The sequence below is a fragment of the Dipodomys merriami genome, unplaced genomic scaffold, assembly GCF_024711535.1.
Source record: "Dipodomys merriami isolate MVZ:Mamm:240054 unplaced genomic scaffold, mDipMer1.0.p SCAF_22, whole genome shotgun sequence".
In the NCBI taxonomy this organism is placed as follows: domain Eukaryota; kingdom Metazoa; phylum Chordata; class Mammalia; order Rodentia; family Heteromyidae; genus Dipodomys; species Dipodomys merriami.
In genome coordinates this window covers 18,173,107-18,192,338 of record NW_027203604.1, presented here as the reverse complement: position 1 = coordinate 18,192,338, position 19,232 = coordinate 18,173,107, and the positions used below count along the sequence as shown (strand labels likewise).

Here is a 19,232-nt window from a genome sequence, read left to right as displayed (position 1 = left end):
CCAGGGCGGCTCCGGAGGTGGGGCGGGGGGCGGGGGGGCCCGTGGGGGCCGGGCCGAGATGGCGGCGGCGGCGGCGGCGGCCGGGAGCGGGACTTGGGCGGCCCAGGAGAAGCAGTTCCCGCCGGCGCTGCTGAGTTTCTTCATCTACAACCCGCGCTTCGGGCCGCGCGAGGGAGAGGTGCGCAGGCCGGGCCGGGCCGGGCGTGGGATAACGAGGGCCGGGAGGGCGACCGGCCTCGCGTCGGCGCCCCCTGGAGTCTTCGGGGGCGTCTCCCCGTGTGCCTGGAGCTTCAGGGCAGAGCTCGGGCCCCCTAGCCATATCCGGTTGTCGGTGGGGACCTGACGGGCCGGCAGGTGCGGCTTGAGTTCCCGATGATGGAGGCCCGGCGGGTGTTGCTCCAGCTCCTGGATGATGGAGGCCCGGCCTATCAATCAATCTTCACTGGTGGAGGGTCTTCGCTTTGCATCAGTTCTGGAGACTTAAAAATTGAATTTGGCTTTATGGTATTGGAAGTCGACTATTACAAGTGTGTGGATCCAAACTGGAGGACTGTAGTCCTTAAAAAAAAAAAAAAAAAACTCCTGGAGCGGATGGCTTACTCCTGTAATCCTAGCTACTCAGGAAGCTGAGATGTGAGGATCACGGTTCGAAGCCACTCCCGGCAAGAAAATCCATGAGACTCTTACCTCCAATTCACCACCGAGAGAGAGAGAGAGAGAGAGAGAGAGAGAAGCTAGAAGTGGTGCTGTGGGTCAAGTGGTAGAGTGCCAGCCTGTGAAAAAGCTAAAGGAGAGTTCAAGCCCCATTACTGGCATACATACACAAAAACAAAGGATGCTCACAAAGTTTTTTGTTTCTGTTTTGTTCTCTTTCTTTTCCAGATAGTTTCAGGAATTTGCTTGTTCCAGGATTAGGATGGTGACTTCCTCAAAGGATGTCCAAAGCTGTATTTTAGTTGCCAGCAAATCACTTCTGTTAAAAAAGGCTGTCAGTCCAAGTGCCTGTGAAGCAGTTGGATTTAATTTGTGGAGAGCTAAATTCCAATGTATATGCACACACACACACACACACACACATTTTTTTGAAGGCTTGATGAATAAATGAGCACCGGAGAAAAGCAGAGATTTCTCTTAGAGCTATTCCTCAGAGGAAATGTAGTTTAGTGAATATCACAGTTAACTTTCAGACCTATAGATAAAATTTACACATGATCATTACTAGTTTTCTTATTTCAATATATATATATATATATATATATATTTAATTTTTTGTTGTTGTTGTTGGTGGTGGTCGTGGGGCTTGAACTCTGGGCCTGGGCACTGTCCCTCAGCTCTTCAGCTGAATGCAAGCACTCTACCATTTGAGTCACAGCGACACTTCCGGTTTTGTGAGTGGTTTATAGAAGAGAAGAGTCTCACGGAATTTCCTGCTCAGGCTGGCTTTGAATGTCAATCCTCAGATATCAGCCTTCTGAGTAGCTAGGACTACAGGCTTGAGCCACTGGCACTGGGCTCAAATATATTTTATTACTTTATTATTTTCTTGCCATGCTGGAGATTGAACTCATGGCTTGCTAGTAAGCTGCTCTGCCACCTGAGTCATGCCCCATCCCTGTCCTAATTTCTCTTTTTTTTTTTTTTTTTTTAATTTTTTTGCCAGGCTTGAGGCTTGAACTCTGGGCCTGTTCACTGTTCCTGAGCTTCTTTTGATCAAGGTTAGCACTCTATCACTTGAGCCATAGCACTACTTCTGGCTTTTTTTGTGATTTAAATTGGATATGAGAGGTTTTCCACAGGCTGTCCTATATGGGCTGGCTTTGAACCATGATCCTCAGGTCTTAGCCTCCTGAGTAGCTAGGATCACAGGCATGAGCCATCGATACCCAGTTAATTTTTTTTTTTTTTTTTTTTTTTTTGGTCGGTTGTGGGGCCTGAACTCTGGGCCTGGGCTCTGTCCCTAAGCTCTTCAGCTCAAGGCTAGCACTCTACCACTTGAGACAGAACAGCACCACTTCTGGCTTTTTCTGCTTATGTGGTGCTGAGGAATCGAACCCAGGGCCTCATGCATGCAAGGCTAACACTCTACCACTGAGCCACCTTCCCAGCCCCCAGTTAATTTTTTGTATCTGTAATGGTTAACATAAACACCTTGAATTGCTGAGATTGAAGAAATGCTTTTGTTAACCTTGTGTTTTTTATTCTTTCTGCTTTAGGAGGAAAATAAGATTTTGTTTTATCATCCAAATGAAGTAGAAAAGAATGAAAAGATTAGAAATGTTGGATTGTGTGAAGCTATTGTACAGTTTACAAGGTAATGCCTTCAAGGTGCTTTTGTAAAGCCCAGTGAATTCTTGTCACTTACACCTGGAGAATTATTCCAAACATGTTCTTTGAACTTTTTGTTTAGGACCTTTAGTCCATCAAAACCTGCAAAATCTTTACACACACAGAAGAACAGACAGTTCTTCAATGAGCCGGAAGAAAATTTCTGGATGGTCATGGTATTTGCCACGTAGTCTGTCTTGTTCGAGGTTGCTAATTATTGTTAGGAATTACGGTAAAATTGAGATGTAAAAATCAAATTCCTGTCCCTTTGTTCTTAGGGCTGTTGTAAGAAATTGTGTTTCTAGGGTGGTAGAGTGCTTGCTTCTCATACATGAAGCCCTGAGTTCAATTCCTCAGTGCCACATACACAGAAAAAAGCCAGAAGTGGCACTCTGGCTCAAGTGGTAGAGTGCTAGCCTTGAGCAAAAGCAGCTCAGTGACAGTGCCCAGGCCCAGAATTCAAGCCCCAGGACTGGCAAAAAAAGAGAAAATAATTATGTTTCTGATGCTATAACATGTTCAGATTTTATTTTTATATATTGCTGGGTATTGAACTCAGGACCTCAAGCATGCTAGAAACTACCACTAAGCTGCATTCTCCCCCCCACCCCAAATGTTTTCAATTAAAGCAATATCAAAAACGTGTAATCAATTTATGGTATAATTTCAGTTTATCAAACTTTGTAGGTTGTTCGGAATCCTATCATTGAAAAGCAAAGTAAAGATGGGAAAGCAGTTGTTGAATACCAAGAGGAGGAGCTATTGGTAATGTGTCATTTTTCATCATTTTAAGAAAACATGTTCTGGATATATAGTGAATTAGCTACATACTAGGTGGCTTCCACAGAAGGTTCTTGGAGGGTATATATGGTTCTATGTTCATTGTTTACATGAATGCAGTCTTCTTACATGCACTTGTCCCGTCACAGTACTTCCTTCTGTTTATTGGTCATCTGTGTGGAAAGCCCTTCTAAAATGAGGCTTATGCAGTTTTGTGTATTTGAGTTTATTTGATACCACTTCTTTCAGCACACAACTATTCCAGGACCACATTTATAATCATTATATTGCTTTGTTCTCATTTGTAGGACAAGGTCTATAGCTCAGTGCTACAGCAGTGTTACAGCATGTATAAGGTAGGCATGACTTTTTTTTTTTTAACTGAAATACTGTTCAGTTTCCCACCTTGGCCTCCCCCCATTTACCAATTCAGTCATTGGTTAAAAGTTATTCTTTGCTGGATGCTGGTGGCTCACATCTGTGATCCTAGCTACTCAAGAGGCTGAGATCTGACCATTACGGTTTGAAGCCAGCTTGGGCAGGCTTCATCAGGTGGTGAGGGGATGAATTGAATAAATTAAAAGGAAAAGAGCTTGTTACACTTGGAAGTTGATTGGCATAGGAAATTGATTTGTTGCATGGTATTTTACACCATTAGCTTTTCAATGGGACATTTCTGAAAGCTATGGAAGATGGAGGTGTCAAGCTTCTCAAAGAAAGATTAGAGAAATTCTTCCATCGGGTGAGTACTGTGCATTTGATTCATCATTTGGTAGCATTCACACACATGTTAGAGGAGGAGAATGCAGATGGAGGTATGTATGTCAGTAGTGGAGTGCGTGCATGTGGCCCTAGGCTCCATTCTGGACAACAGAAAGAACCACTCTGGGGAGAAATAGCAATGCACTCAAGCTTGTTTTTCATATACAGAACCTCAGGACTAGAAAGTGGCAAATAGCCTGCACAGTCCTGTGGCAAAAGCAGAGCATGGAGGCACTCTGGGCCTGTGCTCTCCAGGCCTGCACTCTGGCAGCTTTCTTTCAACCTGTGTAAGGAGCAGAGCATCCTGTCTCTGCCCAGTACTCTTTTTTTTTTTTTGGTCCAGTTGTGGGGCCTGAACTCTGGGCCTGGGCGCTGTCCCTCAGCTCTTCAGCTCAAGGCTAGCACTCTACCACTTGAGCCACAGCGCCACTTCTGGCTTTTTTCTTTTTTGCTTATGTGGTGCTGAGGAATCAAACCCAGGGCCTCATGCATGCAAGGCAAGCGCTCTACCACTGAGCCACCTTTCCAGCCCCTCTGCCCAGTACTCTTGGAGGCATCTTTGGGCTTTGTCCTCCCCTGCACATCCATCCATGTAAACCACCTACTCAAAAGTGGTCCTATTGTGTGGTGAAATACTGATGAGCAAAACTTAAACCATTACCAGAGTTGCACATTCTTAGGGGTTGGTTCTTTTCTCTAAATAGGTAAAATCTCTGCTGACCCAAGGAAAAAGCTTTTGGAACTGGCATGGTGGTATACACCTGTATTCCCAGCTACATGGGAGGTAGAAGTAGGAAGATCTGGTCCAGGACTAGCTTAGGCAAATTTTGAGACTGTACCTGAGAAACAGAGCAAAAAGTACGAACCACCACCAAAAAAGGGAGAAAGCATTTGATGACATAGACTGTCGCATTGGTTGCTAGTGCAATGATTCCTGCTCTCATCCTCATTCATCTCCTGTTGTCCTGACAAATCTTGAGGATAGTCCTGAATACTGTGTGGGTTGCTGAGGAGCCCTAGTAGGATGCTTAAAGGCAAAACACACTGGGCAGACACTAGTTTGATGAAACATTTTCCCCTCTGGCTGTACTATAGTTTGAGCTCTGGTCTAGTACTTGCTAGGCAAGTGCTATACCACTCAAGCCACCTCACCTGCAGCCCTTTGTTTTGCTTTTTAGTTATTTTTGAAGTGGGATCTCATTTTTTGCTCAGGGCTAGCCTAACAAAAGATCATCCTACCTGTGCCTCCCACATGCATAAAACCACCATGCCTGGCTTGTTCCTTGAGGTGAGGTCTTGCTAACTTTTTTGCCTGGGCTGGCTTTACTGACATTTGTTTTTTAAATTGGTATGGCTTTTTAGTCCATTTACTCATGGCTTAGTCTTATCTGCTATTTGTATGTAAGTGTACCTTAGATATTATTAGTCTAATAGAGCATTCTCAGCTGTCAGAATACTGTATTGAATTATTAGTAAATTTTGTGCCATGTTTTTTTTTTCAGTATTTGCAAACACTCCACTTGCAGTCATGTGACCTACTTGACATTTTTGGTGGAATCAGCTTCTTCCCATTGGATAAAATGACTTACTTGAAAATCCAGTCCTTTATTAATAGAATGGAGGAAAGCCTGAATATAGTGAAATATACTGCGTTTCTCTATAATGACCAGCTCATCTGGTAGGTGCACTGAGGCTCGCGCTGAATTGGAGGGGGGGGAACACACCCAGCATGGCCTGGGAGGTGGTGGAGCTCACAGGACCAAGGTGGGGAAGAGCAGGAAACTTCTACAGTACCATCTGCTATATACCTCCTCAGCAGTGGAGCTTAAAATTATTTCATGTAAGGCCAAGTGAATGTCCCCATCACCTCGGGTTTAGGAATGCTATTTTTATTTTGCTATGTTCCAGAAAATTCAAAGAACTGATAAATGTGGAAAGCATCATTTTCATACAACAGATTTCTTTTTAGCAATGTTAGGGATTGAACTTAAGAGGCTTGGCACTTGCTAGGCAGGTGCTCTTCCACTTGAGTCATAACCGCAGCCTTTTTTGCTTTAGTTATTTTTTCAGATAGAATCTGAATTTTTTTTTTTTTTTGCCATGACTTTGATCCTACTACTTACAGTCTCCCTCATAGCTGGGATCACAGGCATGGTCACCAAGCCTGTGATTTACAGCTTTAGATGGGTCTTGGTTAATTCTTAGTTAGCTATTAATTAAAAGTATAAGCCACTGTACCTGGCCCTTGAAGGAGCTAAGTTTGGGGAGGGTTTTTTTTTTGTTGTGGTGGTTTTAATATTTAAGATAACCACAATGTATTTTTATTTGTTTTTCAATTTTATTTTTTTTTTTGCTAGTCCTGGGGCTTGAACTCAAGGCCTGACCTGGTCACTGTCCTTGAATTTAATTTGCTTGAGGCTAGCATTCTACTACTTGAGCTATAGCACCACTTCCGGCTTTTTCTGTTTATGTGGTACTGAGGAATCGAACCCAGGGCTTCATACATGCTAGGCAAACACTCTACCACTAAGCCATATTCCCAGCCCAATGTAAGGTTTTGGTTGTTTTTGTTGTTATTATTTTTTGTCGGTCAATGGGCCTAAACTCTGGGCCTGAGCACTGTCCCTCAGCTCTTCAGCTCAAGGCTAGTGTTCTACCACTTGAGCCACAGCGCCACTTCTGGCTTTTTCTGCTTATATGGTGCTGAGGAATTGAATCCAGGGCCTCATGCATGCAAGGCAAGCACACCAGTGAGCTACCTTTCCAGTCCCCAATATAATGCATTTTTATATCTATGTGTTTGGGGATATTTTGGTGGGGAGGGGTTGGGGCTTGTGTTGTTGTGGTTCAGGGGAACAGAGCCTCACTATGTAGCTTTACTGGCTTCCAACCTTCAGTCTTCCTGCCTCAGCCTTCTGAGTGCTGGGCTTAAGTTGTGTACAACTAGGCTGGCTTTCTCTTCCTCCTTTGTATCTATGCTGGGATTCAGAGATTTAAAAACCCAAGTACATTTCTGACACCAAGGACCTAGTTCCCTTTGCACCACATAGCAGTATTTTTCTAGAATGTGGTTGGAACACATCTGCTGCTGGAGAGTGGAATACATTTCCAGGCACAGAAGTAGTCCTACTTGCAATCAGCCCACAAATTGGATGTGCTAGGATTTACTGTTCCAAGTGGCAGATAAATACTATCTCTAGGCACTGCAGGACAAAGTACTGTTCCTACACCTGGGTTTGATTTGTTCCCTCCTGGGCTTCTATCCGGGAGTGTGGTGGGTCTTTCATGTAATGTAAAGCAAGATGGTGGGCTGTGGCACAGAGTGAGACCAGAGAACAGTTTCAGGCTGTTCACTGCGTGCTTTTCTGATGTTTCAGGAGTGGATTAGAACAAGACGACATGAGGATTTTATACAAGTATCTCACCACCTCTCTGTTTCCCAGGCACATTGAACCTGAGGTAGGTGTGCCCTGTAGACATAGGCTAAGGTGGAGACTGACATATAAGTCTGTTTTTGACGTGTGACTGTCCAGGAGCTGGATGATATAGTACACTGTTGTCAGTCTCCACACAGAAGAAATTGGAAGAGGACATTCCCTACAGACTGGTGTCAGGCGATGTTAAGTGATGTGCCATGTGGGGAATTTCAATGACTTTTTCCAGTGGTGGTACTAGGGTTTGAACTCATGGCCTTGTGCTTTTTCAGCAGCTATTTTGTACCTTTAAAAGATTTCCCTGGGCTGGGAAGGTGGCTCAGTGGTAGAGCGCTTGACTTGCATGCATGAGGCTCTGGGTTTGATTCCTCAGCACCACATAAGCAAAATAGAAAAAAGCCAGAAGTGGCACTGTGGCTCAGGTGGTAGAGCACTAGCCTTGAGCTGAAGAGCTGAAGGACAGCGCCCAGGCCAAGAGTTCAGGCCCCACGACCAGACCAAAAAAAAATTTTTTCCTTTGCTCCTGGGTACTGGTGGCTCATAGCTATAATCCTAGCTGCTCAAGAGGCAGCCTGGGCAGGAAAGTCTGAGAGACTCTTACCTCTAAAAGTATCAAAAAGATGGAAGTGAAGCTGTGGATCAACTGCTAGAGCGCTAGCCTTGAGCAAAAGAGCTGAGGGACAGCATCCAGGTCCTGAGTTCAAGCCCCAGGACTAGCACCCTCCCCCCCCCCAAAAAAAAAAAATCATTAAAAATATCCCTTTGAGCCAGGCGCCAGTAGCTCACACTTGTAATCCTAGCTACTCAGGAGGCTGAGATCTGAGGATCACAGTTCAAAGCCAGCCCAAGCAGAAAAGTCCGTGAGACTCTTACCTCCAGTTAGCTACCAGAAAATTGGAAGTGGCGCTGTGGCTCAAGTGGTAGAGTGCTTGCCTTGAGCTGAAGAGCTGAGGGACAGCCCCCAGGCCCAGAGTTCAAGCCCCAGAGTTCAAGCCCCACAACTGACCAAAAAAAAATGTGTGTGTATATGTGTGTGTGTGTGTATAAACATACATATGTATAGTGTATATGTGTGTGTATATATATATCCCTTTGCTATTGCATTTAGGCCCAACTAACTGGAGACAGGTGGCACACATTTTTCAGTGCTACAGTCTAATAACATGCCTTCAACCCTTTTATGCACCGGTTATTATTTTTGAGATAGGCTATCACTTCCTGCCCACACATATGCCTGGACTAGGATCTGCCTGATTTAAGTGTACCATCATAGCTAGGATGACAAACACGCAGCACCACTCCCAGCTTTATCTGTTGAGATGGAGTCACATGGACTTTTTTTTAGGCTGGGCTGGCCTCAAAACACAATTCTCTTGATCTCAGCCTCCAAAGTAGCTAGGATTACGGATATGAGCTCAGTAACTCATAAAAGCAAGTACATTAGTTATAGGGTTAGAGTAGGGTGCAGTTATGACAATCAGGATAAAAATCAGTATAATTCTTCTTGTACTTCAGAAACCCTTTTTGAGGAGGTATAGAGGAATATAGGAAATTGATAAGAACTCTATTGTTCTTAGAGCCAACCAGCAGACGGGAATGTTCTTTTTCCAAGCGATGAATATAAATATCTAATGAATTATTTCTCCACATTAATGTGTTTGCAGTTGGCAGGAAGGGATTCCCCCATAAGAGCAGAAATGCCAGGAAATCTTCAGCACTACGGAAGGTAGGACTTTGTTCTTTGATTTTCTAGTATTTTTTTTGCCTCATCTTCAGTAAAAATGAAATCATAAACATTGAATTGCCTTGTGTTCTTGCTGGTAATAATCCACTAAATGAATTCATTGTTTCCCATGGGTTTAAATAGTTTCCTTATCACACTCTGATTTCATTTTGCAAATAGCCAGTGTCAGCAGATATGGATGTCTTTTGGTTAGGAATGCATTCTGATTATATATTCCTGTTTATAATTTATCTTGTTGAGTCATCTCTGTATTTACTTTCAAGATTTCTTACTGGACCCTTGAACCTTAATGATCCAGAAGCAAAATGCAGATTCCCCAAAATCTTTGTAAATACAGATGACACTTACGAAGAGCTCCATTTAATTGTTTATAAGGTAACAACTGTTTTTCCCCTCTGGTGTTAGAATCACTAGTAAAGTAAACCTTGTATAGGTCCCTAGTGATGTATGCAAACCTCTTTAAGTGTCTCTTGGAGAAGTAGTAGAAGTTTTCATTGTAAACATCCAAATGGGTGCTGTTCTGTAGGGAAGGTGTGCTTTGAGTATCACTGGAGCCCAGCTCCAGTTTTCTTCTGATGTCAGTTTTGAGTATAAGAAAGAAAACTGGGCATCTGTGCTTATGTTCTTTTTTTTTGGGGGGGGGGGCGATGCAGGGCTTGAACTCTGGGCTTGGGTGCTGTCCCTGTGCTCTTCAGCTCAAGGCAAGCGCTCTACCACTTAAGCCACAGCACCACTTCTGGTTTTCGAGCGCTCTACCACTTGAGCCACAGCACCACTTCTGGTTTTCGAGTGGTTTATTGGAGATAAGAGTCTCACAGAGTTTCCTGCCCAGGCTGGCTTTGAACCATGATCTTCAGATCTCAGCTTCCTGAGTAGCTAGGATTACAGGCGTGAGCCACCGGCGCCCAGCTTTGTGCTTATGTTCTTTCTCACCCAAAACTTAACAAACAAAATGTAGTCAGGTGCCAGTGGCTCATACCTGTAACCCTAGCTATTCAGGAGGCTGAGAACTAAGGATCGCAGTTCAAAGCTAGATGAGAAAGTCCATGAGAATCTTATGTCCAGTTAACTACCAAAAAGGCCAGAAATGGATCTGTGGCTCAAGCGGTAGAGTGGCAGCCTTGAACAAAAGCAGCTTAGGACAGTACCCAGGCTCTGAGTTCAACCCCCAGGACCAGCATCAAAAGCCTTTACATTCAGCTGTAACTATAGCTGATTACCATTCAAAAGTACAGAAAACCAGTCCCAGGGAGAGGCAAATGTGGAAGCCACTGCGAGTTCTTGTCCTTTTTAAGAGTCCTATGGACAGTGTGGCTCTTGCATCTCCCGCAGACATGGAGGTATGTGGACAGATTATCTCCAGGGAGTAGGCCCATTGGGCCTTCATGGCCTGAGTTTTTGTTGGCCATGGACAGAGCTGGTCCCACATGGCTGGCTTTCATCTCCAGCCTGAAGAGGTTGAGCTGATACTGCAGGAGCTCTGGCAGCAGGGCTGTAGTTTTCTTTCTTGCATTATCTGCTTTTGGTACAGAAGTAACCCTTAGTGATGGAATGAGTTCAGAAGTATGCCCTCTTTTCCTATTTTTTGGAAGACTTGATATCATTAATTCTTCAAACATTGGATAAAATTCACAGTAGTGAATTTTGTATGTGGCTTTTTCTTTGTGAAAAGTTTTGTTTTTGTTTTTTGGTTTTTTTTTTTTTTTGGTTGTGGGGCTTGAACTCTGGGCCTGGGTGCTGTCCCTGAGCTCTTCAGTCAAGGCTAGTACTCTACCACTTGAGCCACAGTGCCACTTCCGTTTTTCTGGTGGTTAATTGGAGATAAGCGTCTCATGGACTTTTCTGCTCAGGCTGGTTTGAACCGTGATCCTCAAATCTCAACCTCCTTAGTAGCTCGGATTATAGGCGTGAGCCATCAGCACCCAGCTTCTTTGTGAAAAGTTTTTAAATTATCATCTCATTTTGTAGTATTAGGATTGAACCCAGAGTCTTACATATACTAGGCCAATAGTCTACCACAATAGACAGACAAATAGACAAATGACCGCCCCGGCTCTCTATGGGTCTATCTTGATTTTGTTTCTTCTTGAGGCAGTGTCTATAGGAATTTCTGTTTCTTGAAGTTACTCAGGAAAATTAGTTTACAGTTTTTCATAGTCTTTTCTGGTAAAGTCAAGAGTGATTGGGTCCATTTATCATTATTAGCTTTCCTGTCCAGACTGGCTTTGAACCATGAATGATCCTCATGTCTCAGCTTCCTGAGTAGTTACTAGGATTTCAGGCGTGAGCCACAAGCATTCAGCTTTACTTTATAATTTTTAATTCCAATATCTTGTTTGTGGAAGTGGCGCTGTGGCTCAAGTGGTAGAGCACTAGCCTTGAGCTGAAGAGCTCAGGGACAGCACTCAGGCCCAGAGTTCAAGCCCCATGACAAAAAAAAAAAAAAGCCAGGTGCCGGTGGCTCACGCCTGTAATCCTAGCTTCTCAGGAGATGGAGATCTGAGGATCATGGTTCAAAGCCAGCTCAAAGCCAGCCTGGGCAGGAAAGTCTGTGAGACTCTTATCTCCAATAAAACACTAGAAAACTGGAAGTGGCTCTGTGGCTCAAGCGATAGAGTGCTTGAAGAACTGAAGAGCACTGGGACAGCGCCCAAGCCCAGAGTTCAAGCCCCACAACGGACAAAAAAAAAAGATCTTGTCTATTGATTGGTGGTATTGGATGCTGTTTGTTTTTTTTTTTTTGGTCTGTCTCAGAGCTTGAACTCAGGGCTTGGGCACTGTTCCTGAGTTCTTTTGCTCAAGGTTAGCGCTGTACCACTTTAAGCCACAGCACCACTTCTGGATTTCTGGAGATAAGAGTCTCATAGACTTTCCAGCCTGGGCTGGCTTTGAACTGTGATCCTCAGATCTCAGCCTCCTGAGTAACTGAGATGACAGGTGTGAGCCATCAGTGCCCAGTGGATGCAGTTATTTTTCAATATCCTAACTGGTCACTTGTTAGAATGAGTGGAGATGCGATGGCTGCAGGCTGTAGTGTTTCTTCAGTTGTGTTCATTGAAATTGTCAAGTGGAACAGTGAGTCCTCAGCTCCCATCACAGAGCTTAATTAACAAGATGCTAGTCTTTCCCAGATCCCTGTGCAGATTTTGTCTTCTAGAAGATGGTTCTAAATCATAAATGCTTCATCTGCACACATGTGTGGCTGGACCAGTACACAGTCTCTGGTGACCCCTAGTGTCCTGTCTTTGTCACTGACTGTGTGCTTTGTTCACATCAGGACTTGAGGGAGATGGCTAGGTTTGGCTGTAACAGTCCGCTCCTTTCCAGGCCGCCTGCTAATCTCTGCTTTGTTCTCCCCAGGCCATGAGTGCAGCTGTGTGCTTTATGATTGAAGGTGGGTACAGCCCAACCCAGGCAGTGCTTTGCCACTGAGTCTACCTTATTAGGTGCTAGACTGCTGCCCTAGGCCACAGGGTCGCACAAGCGCTCATGCTGCAGAGGCCCAGCTTTCCCTTGTTGGCATCTTGCACCCCCTTGCTGTGAGGTGGATGGATGGTGGTACTGGCAGCTGAGGGACGTGGGGCTAAATGTCCTATTTGTAAAAACTGGGGTCCAAGTGCTGTACTTGACCTTTTGCAGTCTGCCTGGAGCACAGCCACGTAAAGCTGTGCCCACAGTGCTGGGAGATTGGGTGGCTGGGCCTCTGGCCAAGCTTGTGACAGTAGCACTGTGTACTATCCCGTCTTCTTCCCCAGCCTCCACACAGCTCACCTTGGACTTCTGCCGGAGACTGGACAGCATTGTGGGGCCCCAGCTCACTGTTCTGGCATCAGACATTTGCGAGCAGTTCAATATCAACAAGAGGATATCTGGGTTTGTACTGCTTCTTGCTTCCTGTCAGACTGAAGTTCTGGTGTGGTAACCCTGCTGTGCCTCCTGGAAGCGGGGCAAGCATGAGTCCAGGTTGTCCAGGTAACAGGGCTAGTCTCCAGTCAACACATCCCCTTTGCTGCTGTTTTTTTTTTTTTTTTTTTGTGGTTGTGGGGCTTTAACTCTGGGCCTGGGTGCTGTCTCTGAGCTCTTCAGCTCAATGTGAGCACTCTACCACTTAAGCCACAGAGCCACTTCTGGTTTTCTGGTGGTTAATTGGAGGTAAGAGTCTCACAGACTTTCTTGCCTGCTGGCTTTGAACTGAGATCCTCAGATCTCAGCCTCCTGAGTAGCTAGGATTACAGGTGTGAGCCACTGGTGCCCAGCTCTCCTTGCTGCTTTGAGCTGTGAGCCCTGGTGGCAGCTGTCCTGTTTGTGGGGAGCTCCTTGGTGGTCTCTAGCAGTGGGGTGGCAAGCCTTTGTTGCAAAGGGCCTGGGACTTTGTGGGCTCTGCAGCTGCTTAGCTGTCATTGGATCTTGAAAGCAGCCATAGCCAGCCTCAAAACAGCATGTGCAACAGGGCTGGGCAGGCCTGCTGTCCCACCTCACCCCCCCACCCCCCACCCCCCCTACCCCCCGCTCCCCCCACCCCTGGCCTTGTCATGAGACAGCACAAAGCACATTTGGTTTTGTTTTTGGTGGTGGTACTAGTGTTGAACTCAGGGCTTCAAACTTACTAGGCTGTTACTTTTACCACTGAGTCACCTCATTTTTTTTTTTTTTTTTTTTTAAGTTAGCAGATAACAAGTGACTGCCATTTACAAAGCTTTTACTTAGAATAAGTATCACATAGTGGTTAACATAGGGTGAGTGTCGGAAAATAAAGGAGCTCTCTGGAAAGGTGTGTCCAAGTGGATGTTACCAAGGCTGCTGAACTTCTGGACCAGAAGGCAGTGGTTGAATGCTCAGGGCCTTGGCTGTAAAGTTTCTCATTTCCAGTGTGGTTGTGTGGTCTTCTAGATAAGGGTCATTCTAAATGCTGCCTTTATTTATTTATTTTTTTGGTCGGTCATGGGGCTTGAACTCTGGGCCTGGGCACTGTCCCTCAGCTCTTCAGCTCAAGGCAAGCACTCTACTGCTTGAGCCACAGCACCACTTCCAGTTTTCTAGTGGTTTATTGGAGATAAGAGTCTCACAGACTTTCCTGTCCAGGCTGGCTTTGAACCTCCATCCTTAGATCTCAGCCTCTTGAGTAGCTAGGATTACAGGTGTGAGCCACCAGTGCCCAGCTTTTCTTTTCTTTTTTTTTTTTTTAATGAGTTGGTTTACTTTCAAGATGATACAGAATGCAAGAGTACAACAAGGAGCAGACTCTGGCAGGAATCTGGGTTTACTTTAAATTTACATCTGAGGTAGCAATGGCTGACACAGTGGCTGACAAACTAGAGACAGAGCCACTGTAGGATTTTTTTTTTAAAGGTTGTTCTTAATGTTTATAGACTCCTACACAAACCTTCATTTATATAGCAGAGATGTGATGCAGACAATCCAGATGTTTAATGGGAATGGAATAAGGAGTCACCATCATCTCAGGGACAATGAACAGCTTTTTTTTTTTTTTTTTTGGTCAGTCATGGGGCTTAAATTCTGGGCTTGGGTGCTGTCTGTGGGCTCTTTAGCTCAAGGCTAGCGCTCTACCACTTGAACCACAGCTCCATTTCCAGTTTTCTGGTGGTTAATTGGAGTTAAGAGTCTCATGGGGACTTTCCTGCCTTGGCTGGCTTTGAACTGCAATCATCAGATCTCAGCCTCCTGAGTAGCTAGGATTATAGGCATGAGCCACTGGTGCCCTGCCATGCCAGATTTAATTCCACCTGTGGCCAGGGGTCCCTTCCCTGCAGCCTTCACTTTCAAATTCCTCAAGTTTCTTCTGCCCCTCTTTCTGTGTCTTTCTCACCCTTCTTCTTGGGTTGCAGAGGCTTCTTCCCACCTTCACGGCTAGATATGATGCCAACTGCCCCTTCACTCAGACCCTGGTCCAAAACAGGAAGCTGAATGCTGCCATCCTTTCTTCTTTTTCTTTTTTTTTTTTGTTTTTGTTTTTTGGTCCGGTCATGGGGCCTGAACTCTGGGCCTGGGCGCTGTCCCTCAGCTCTTCAGCTCAAGGCTAGCGCTCTACCACTTGAGCCACAGCGCCACTTCCGGCTTTTTTCTTTTTGCTTATGTGGTGCTGAAGAATCAAACCCAGGGCCTCAGGCATGCAAGGCAAGTGCTCTACCACTGAGCCACCTTCCCAACCCTTTTTCTTTTTTTTTTCTTTTCTTTCTTTTTTTTTTTTAATACCAGTCCTGGGTCTGGAATTCAAGGCCTGGGCACTGTCCCTGAGCTTTTTTTGCTCAAGGCTAGCACTCTATCATTCAAGCCATCATGCTACTTCCAGCTTTTTCTGTGTATGTGGTACTGAGAAATGGAACCCAGGGCTTCATGCATGCTAGGCAAGCACTCCACCACTAAACTACATTCCCAGCCCCAAATGCTGCCATCTTAATGACATGTTTTGACAGGTCTGAAAAGGAGCCCCAGTTTAAGTTCATCTATTTCAACCACATGAATTTAGCAGAGAAGAGCACAATTCACATGAGGAAAACACCCAGCGTGTCTCTGACGTCCGTTCATCCTGACTTAATGAAGATTCTGGGTGACATCAACAGTGATTTCACTAGGTAACGCTAGCTCCTTCTTGGAAGAGATATTGAATTGTCTCAAACTTAAGTGACCCAAGCTGGGTGCTGGTGGCTCACCCATGTAATCCTAGCTCCTCAGGAGACTGAGATCTGAAGATCAAGGTTCAAAGCCAGCCCAAACAGACAAATCTGGTAGATTCTTATCTCCAATTAACCAGCAAAAAGCTGGTAGGAGAGCTACAGCACAAGTAGTAGAGTGTGAGCCTGGAACAACAACAAAAATAATAATAATAAAACAAGAGCACAAAGGCCCTAAGTTCAAGCCCCTCTGCTAGTACACACACAACCCCTAGGTAACTGCCACTTCACAGGGGCTCAGCTTGACCCCTTCCTGGCTGCATTTCCCACAGCCTCAGCAGTAGGCCAGTGTCCACTTTTTGTCTGGGTGCGTCCTTCCTCCCACAGTGCACATATGTGCAAGAAATCTGCCACATTCTGAAACTTATTTTGCAGAGCGGATGAAGATGAAGAAATCATCGTGAAAGCCATGAGTGACTACTGGGTTGTGGGGAAGAAGTCAGATCAGCGGGAGCTCTATGTGATTTTGAATCAGAAGAATGCAAACCTGATCGAAGTCAATGGTAACTAGGATTTGGTGGATTTCAGCAGAATCTCAATGCTGCCACTACTTCAAATGCTCTTGGGTGTGATAAACATGGTGGATGGGATGGGACAGATGGTGCCTTGCGAGGTTTAAGCAGAGCTCTGTTGTATGTGTTCTGTCCTCTAGCAAAGGAACTTGTCAGCTTAGCTTCCAAAGGGTGCACACCTGCGTGCAGGCAGGCAGGACATGGGGCAGGGGGGCCCAAGTTTGGGGCCAGACCCACCCTCAAACAAAAAGAGAAAATTGTTTTCTTCAATGCAAAAAAGGCTGGGAAGGTGCCTCAGTGGTAGAGTGCTTGCCTTGTACAATGCAAAAACAAAACAAAAAACACCATGGTTTTGCTTTTTAAGCTATGTATAAAAGTCTTTTTGGGCTGAGAATGTGGCTTAGAGGTAGAGTGCTTGCCTAGCATGCGTGAAGCTGTGGGTTCGATTCCTCAATACCACATAAACAGAAAAAGCCAGAAGTGGCACTGTGGCTCAAGTAGAAGAGTGCTAGCCTTGAGCACAGAGACTCAGGGACAGTGCCTAGGCCCTGAGTTCAAGCCCCAGGATTGGCAAAGAACAACAACAAAAAATCTCCTTTTTACTGGACACCCATGGCTCATGCCTGTAATCCTAGCGACTCAGGAGGTTGAGATCTGATGATTATGGTTCAACAAAGTTAACCTGGGCAAGGAAAGTCCAGAAAACTGTTTTTTCCAGTTAACCACCAGAAAACCAGAAATAATATTGTGGGAAATGACACTGTGGCTCGAGTGGTAGAGCACTTGCCTTTAGCTGAAGAGCTCAGGGACAGCACCCAGACCCAGAGTTCAAGCTCCATGACTGACAAAAAATAAAATAATAAAAGAAAAACATCTCCTTTTCTAGTTGGGCTCATGCCTCTAATCCTAGTTATTGTAGGAGGCTGAGCTCTGAGGATCATGGTTCAAAGCCAGCCTGGACAGGAAAGTCCATGCCCAAGATTCTTATCTCCAATAAATTACCAAAAGTCAAAGTGGTGCTGTGGCTCAAATGGTAGAGCCTTGAGCAAGAGAAGTACAGAGACAGCACCCAGGCCCTGAGCAAAAAACAACAACAACGAAACCTTTTCAATATCCTCAAAAGACAGCCAGCCCTCTGCGATGCCCCAGGAGCTTTGTGGGTCCCGGTGACTATTACCGTAAAGAAAGGGCAATGCCTGTGACTGGGTTGAGCATCATTACTGCCTTAGACCTGAAGCCAAGCAGCAGCACAGGGAGACACAGCCCATGTGCAGACTGAAAGGGAAGTTAGCAGTGAAGGCTTACTTGCTTTTTTATCTCCTAGGGCATATTAAATCTTTTTACTCTTAATTTTTGTATTGGTAGTTGTGCATCTTGAAAACATAGCACATGCCTGTATAGCAATTGGTTTTGGTGGTACTGGGACTTGAACTCAGGGATTCACATGTGGCTAGGCAAGTGCTTTGCTACTTGAGCCACCACTTTTTCTTTTGTCTTTAGTTTTTCAATTAGGGTCTTACGTTATTGCCCTGACCAGCTTCAAACCAAGATTCTCCTACTTCTGCCTCCTGAGTAGCTGAGATTACATGCATGAGCCACCATACCCTTCCCCATATATGCCTGATTTTAGGTGGAAATCTCTAAAATCCAGGTCATGATGCTTCTGTGGAACACTTGATCTACAACTCAAGGTTGCATCCAGGGCCTTCGAGCTGTCTCATTAGCTTTGTCCAGACGAGCCATGTCTCGATTGGAATTCTCTAAGATTGCTGCACTCCAATTGCTGCCGGGGGGTTCTCAGATCCATAGCAGCAGTGTTTCTGTGTGCTGGGGAGCATGGCAGTCTCATGAGTTTTTCAGGTGTGTTTCTCCCCCCATATTCTCAATTGTTTCCCTTTTTTTGCTTAGACTTGTGGAACTTGGGGTCAGAAGGAATGCCAGCACTTGCTTCTTCCCACCTGTTCATAGTGTGCGCCACATACCTGGCGTTGCTCACACACCTGGTGTTGCTCACGCACCCTTTGTACTCTCTCTGCAGAGGAAGTGAAGAAGCTCTGTGCCACACAGTTCAATAACATCTTCTTCCTGGATTGATGGACTGCGCCTGCTCAGATGACAGACCTGTTTACTGCTGCCAGTTACTGGTCCTATTACTGACTGCATTCATGATGTAGTAAAGCAATACTTGGTTTGAAGAATCAATTTCTACTTGGTCTGGTGATCCCCTGAGGTTTTTAGATTTTCAATATTTATGTGGAGTTAAAGGTAGTCAGCTCTATCATTCCATTCCTTTGACATTATGTGAATATTTTACTGGGAAATAAGACTAATAAATTGTTAAAGTTTTTAAAATTCTGGTGTTGGCTGAGTGTCTTGTCTTTTTGCCCAGGGCTACATCTGCTTGATTACGGCTGTGATGTTTAGACCACATCCCATACAAGACCTTAACAAAGGCTACCCAAGGGCAGAACTCAGTGCCATTGAATTGAGCCTAGGAGCTGGGTATAAACTAGCCAACTGAAGTGGTCTAAAGAACACAGTTATTGGGGCTGGGAAGGTGGCTCAGTGGTAGAGCGCTTGCCTTGCATGCATGAGGCCCTGGGTTCGATTCCTCAGCACCACATAAGCAAAAAGAAAAAAGCTGGAAGTAGTGCTGTGGCTCAAGTGGTAGAGTGCTAGCCTTGAGCTGAAGAGCTGAGGGACAGCGCCCAGGCCCAGAGTTCAGGCCCCACGACTGGACCCAAAAAAAAACAAAACAGTTATTTCCCTCACCGCAAAAACCAGCTTTTCCTCAGACCTCCTGGCTTACATGTCTGCTCTGTTCTGGGGGTGGGGAGTGTCCAGCCTTCAGGCATAGGAGGGCCCCAAAACCTCTGACACATGACAGGACAGGTGTGCCTGTACTGATCATTTGTGTGGCCCAAGAATGATGTCATAAATATCAAAATGTCCTTATCAGAAGGCCCCAGCCCTGCACTACACG

The 19,232-nt window shown here is 45.2% G+C and overlaps 1 protein-coding gene across 2 annotated transcripts; it reads left to right on the top strand.

Moving 5' to 3' along the window:
• The first annotated feature begins 8 nt into the window (after positions 1-8).
• On the top strand, positions 9-18,601 carry Ccz1 (CCZ1 homolog, vacuolar protein trafficking and biogenesis associated). Of its 2 annotated transcripts, XM_070033531.1 has the most exons (15): positions 9-178; positions 2,214-2,311; positions 2,408-2,501; positions 3,013-3,090; positions 3,414-3,461; positions 3,764-3,847; positions 5,370-5,545; positions 7,245-7,326; positions 8,966-9,027; positions 9,309-9,420; positions 12,406-12,439; positions 12,801-12,918; positions 15,480-15,638; positions 16,113-16,240; positions 18,288-18,601. In XM_070033531.1, the coding sequence occupies exons 1-15, from the start codon at positions 59-61 to the stop codon at positions 18,341-18,343; spliced, it is 1,449 nt and encodes a 482-aa protein (XP_069889632.1). In that variant the 5' UTR covers positions 9-58; the 3' UTR covers positions 18,344-18,601. The 2 variants fall into 2 exon arrangements, with proteins under 2 accessions (XP_069889632.1, XP_069889633.1); XM_070033532.1 differs by lacking the exon at positions 15,480-15,638 and having other exon boundaries at positions 33-178.
• The last annotated feature ends 631 nt before the right edge of the window (positions 18,602-19,232 follow it).

Excerpts from the sequence above, each read along its gene's own strand:
- Ccz1 (XM_070033531.1), top strand. The coding sequence starts at position 59 with ATGGCGGCGGCGGCGGCGGCGGCCGGGAGCGGGACTTGGGCGGCCCAG. Across the intron at positions 15,639-16,112 it reads ATCAACAGTGATTTCACTAG|AGCGGATGAAGATGAAGAAA; the intron begins GTAACGCTAGCT and ends CTTATTTTGCAG. Across the intron at positions 16,241-18,287 it reads AAACCTGATCGAAGTCAATG|AGGAAGTGAAGAAGCTCTGT; the intron begins GTAACTAGGATT and ends CTCTCTCTGCAG.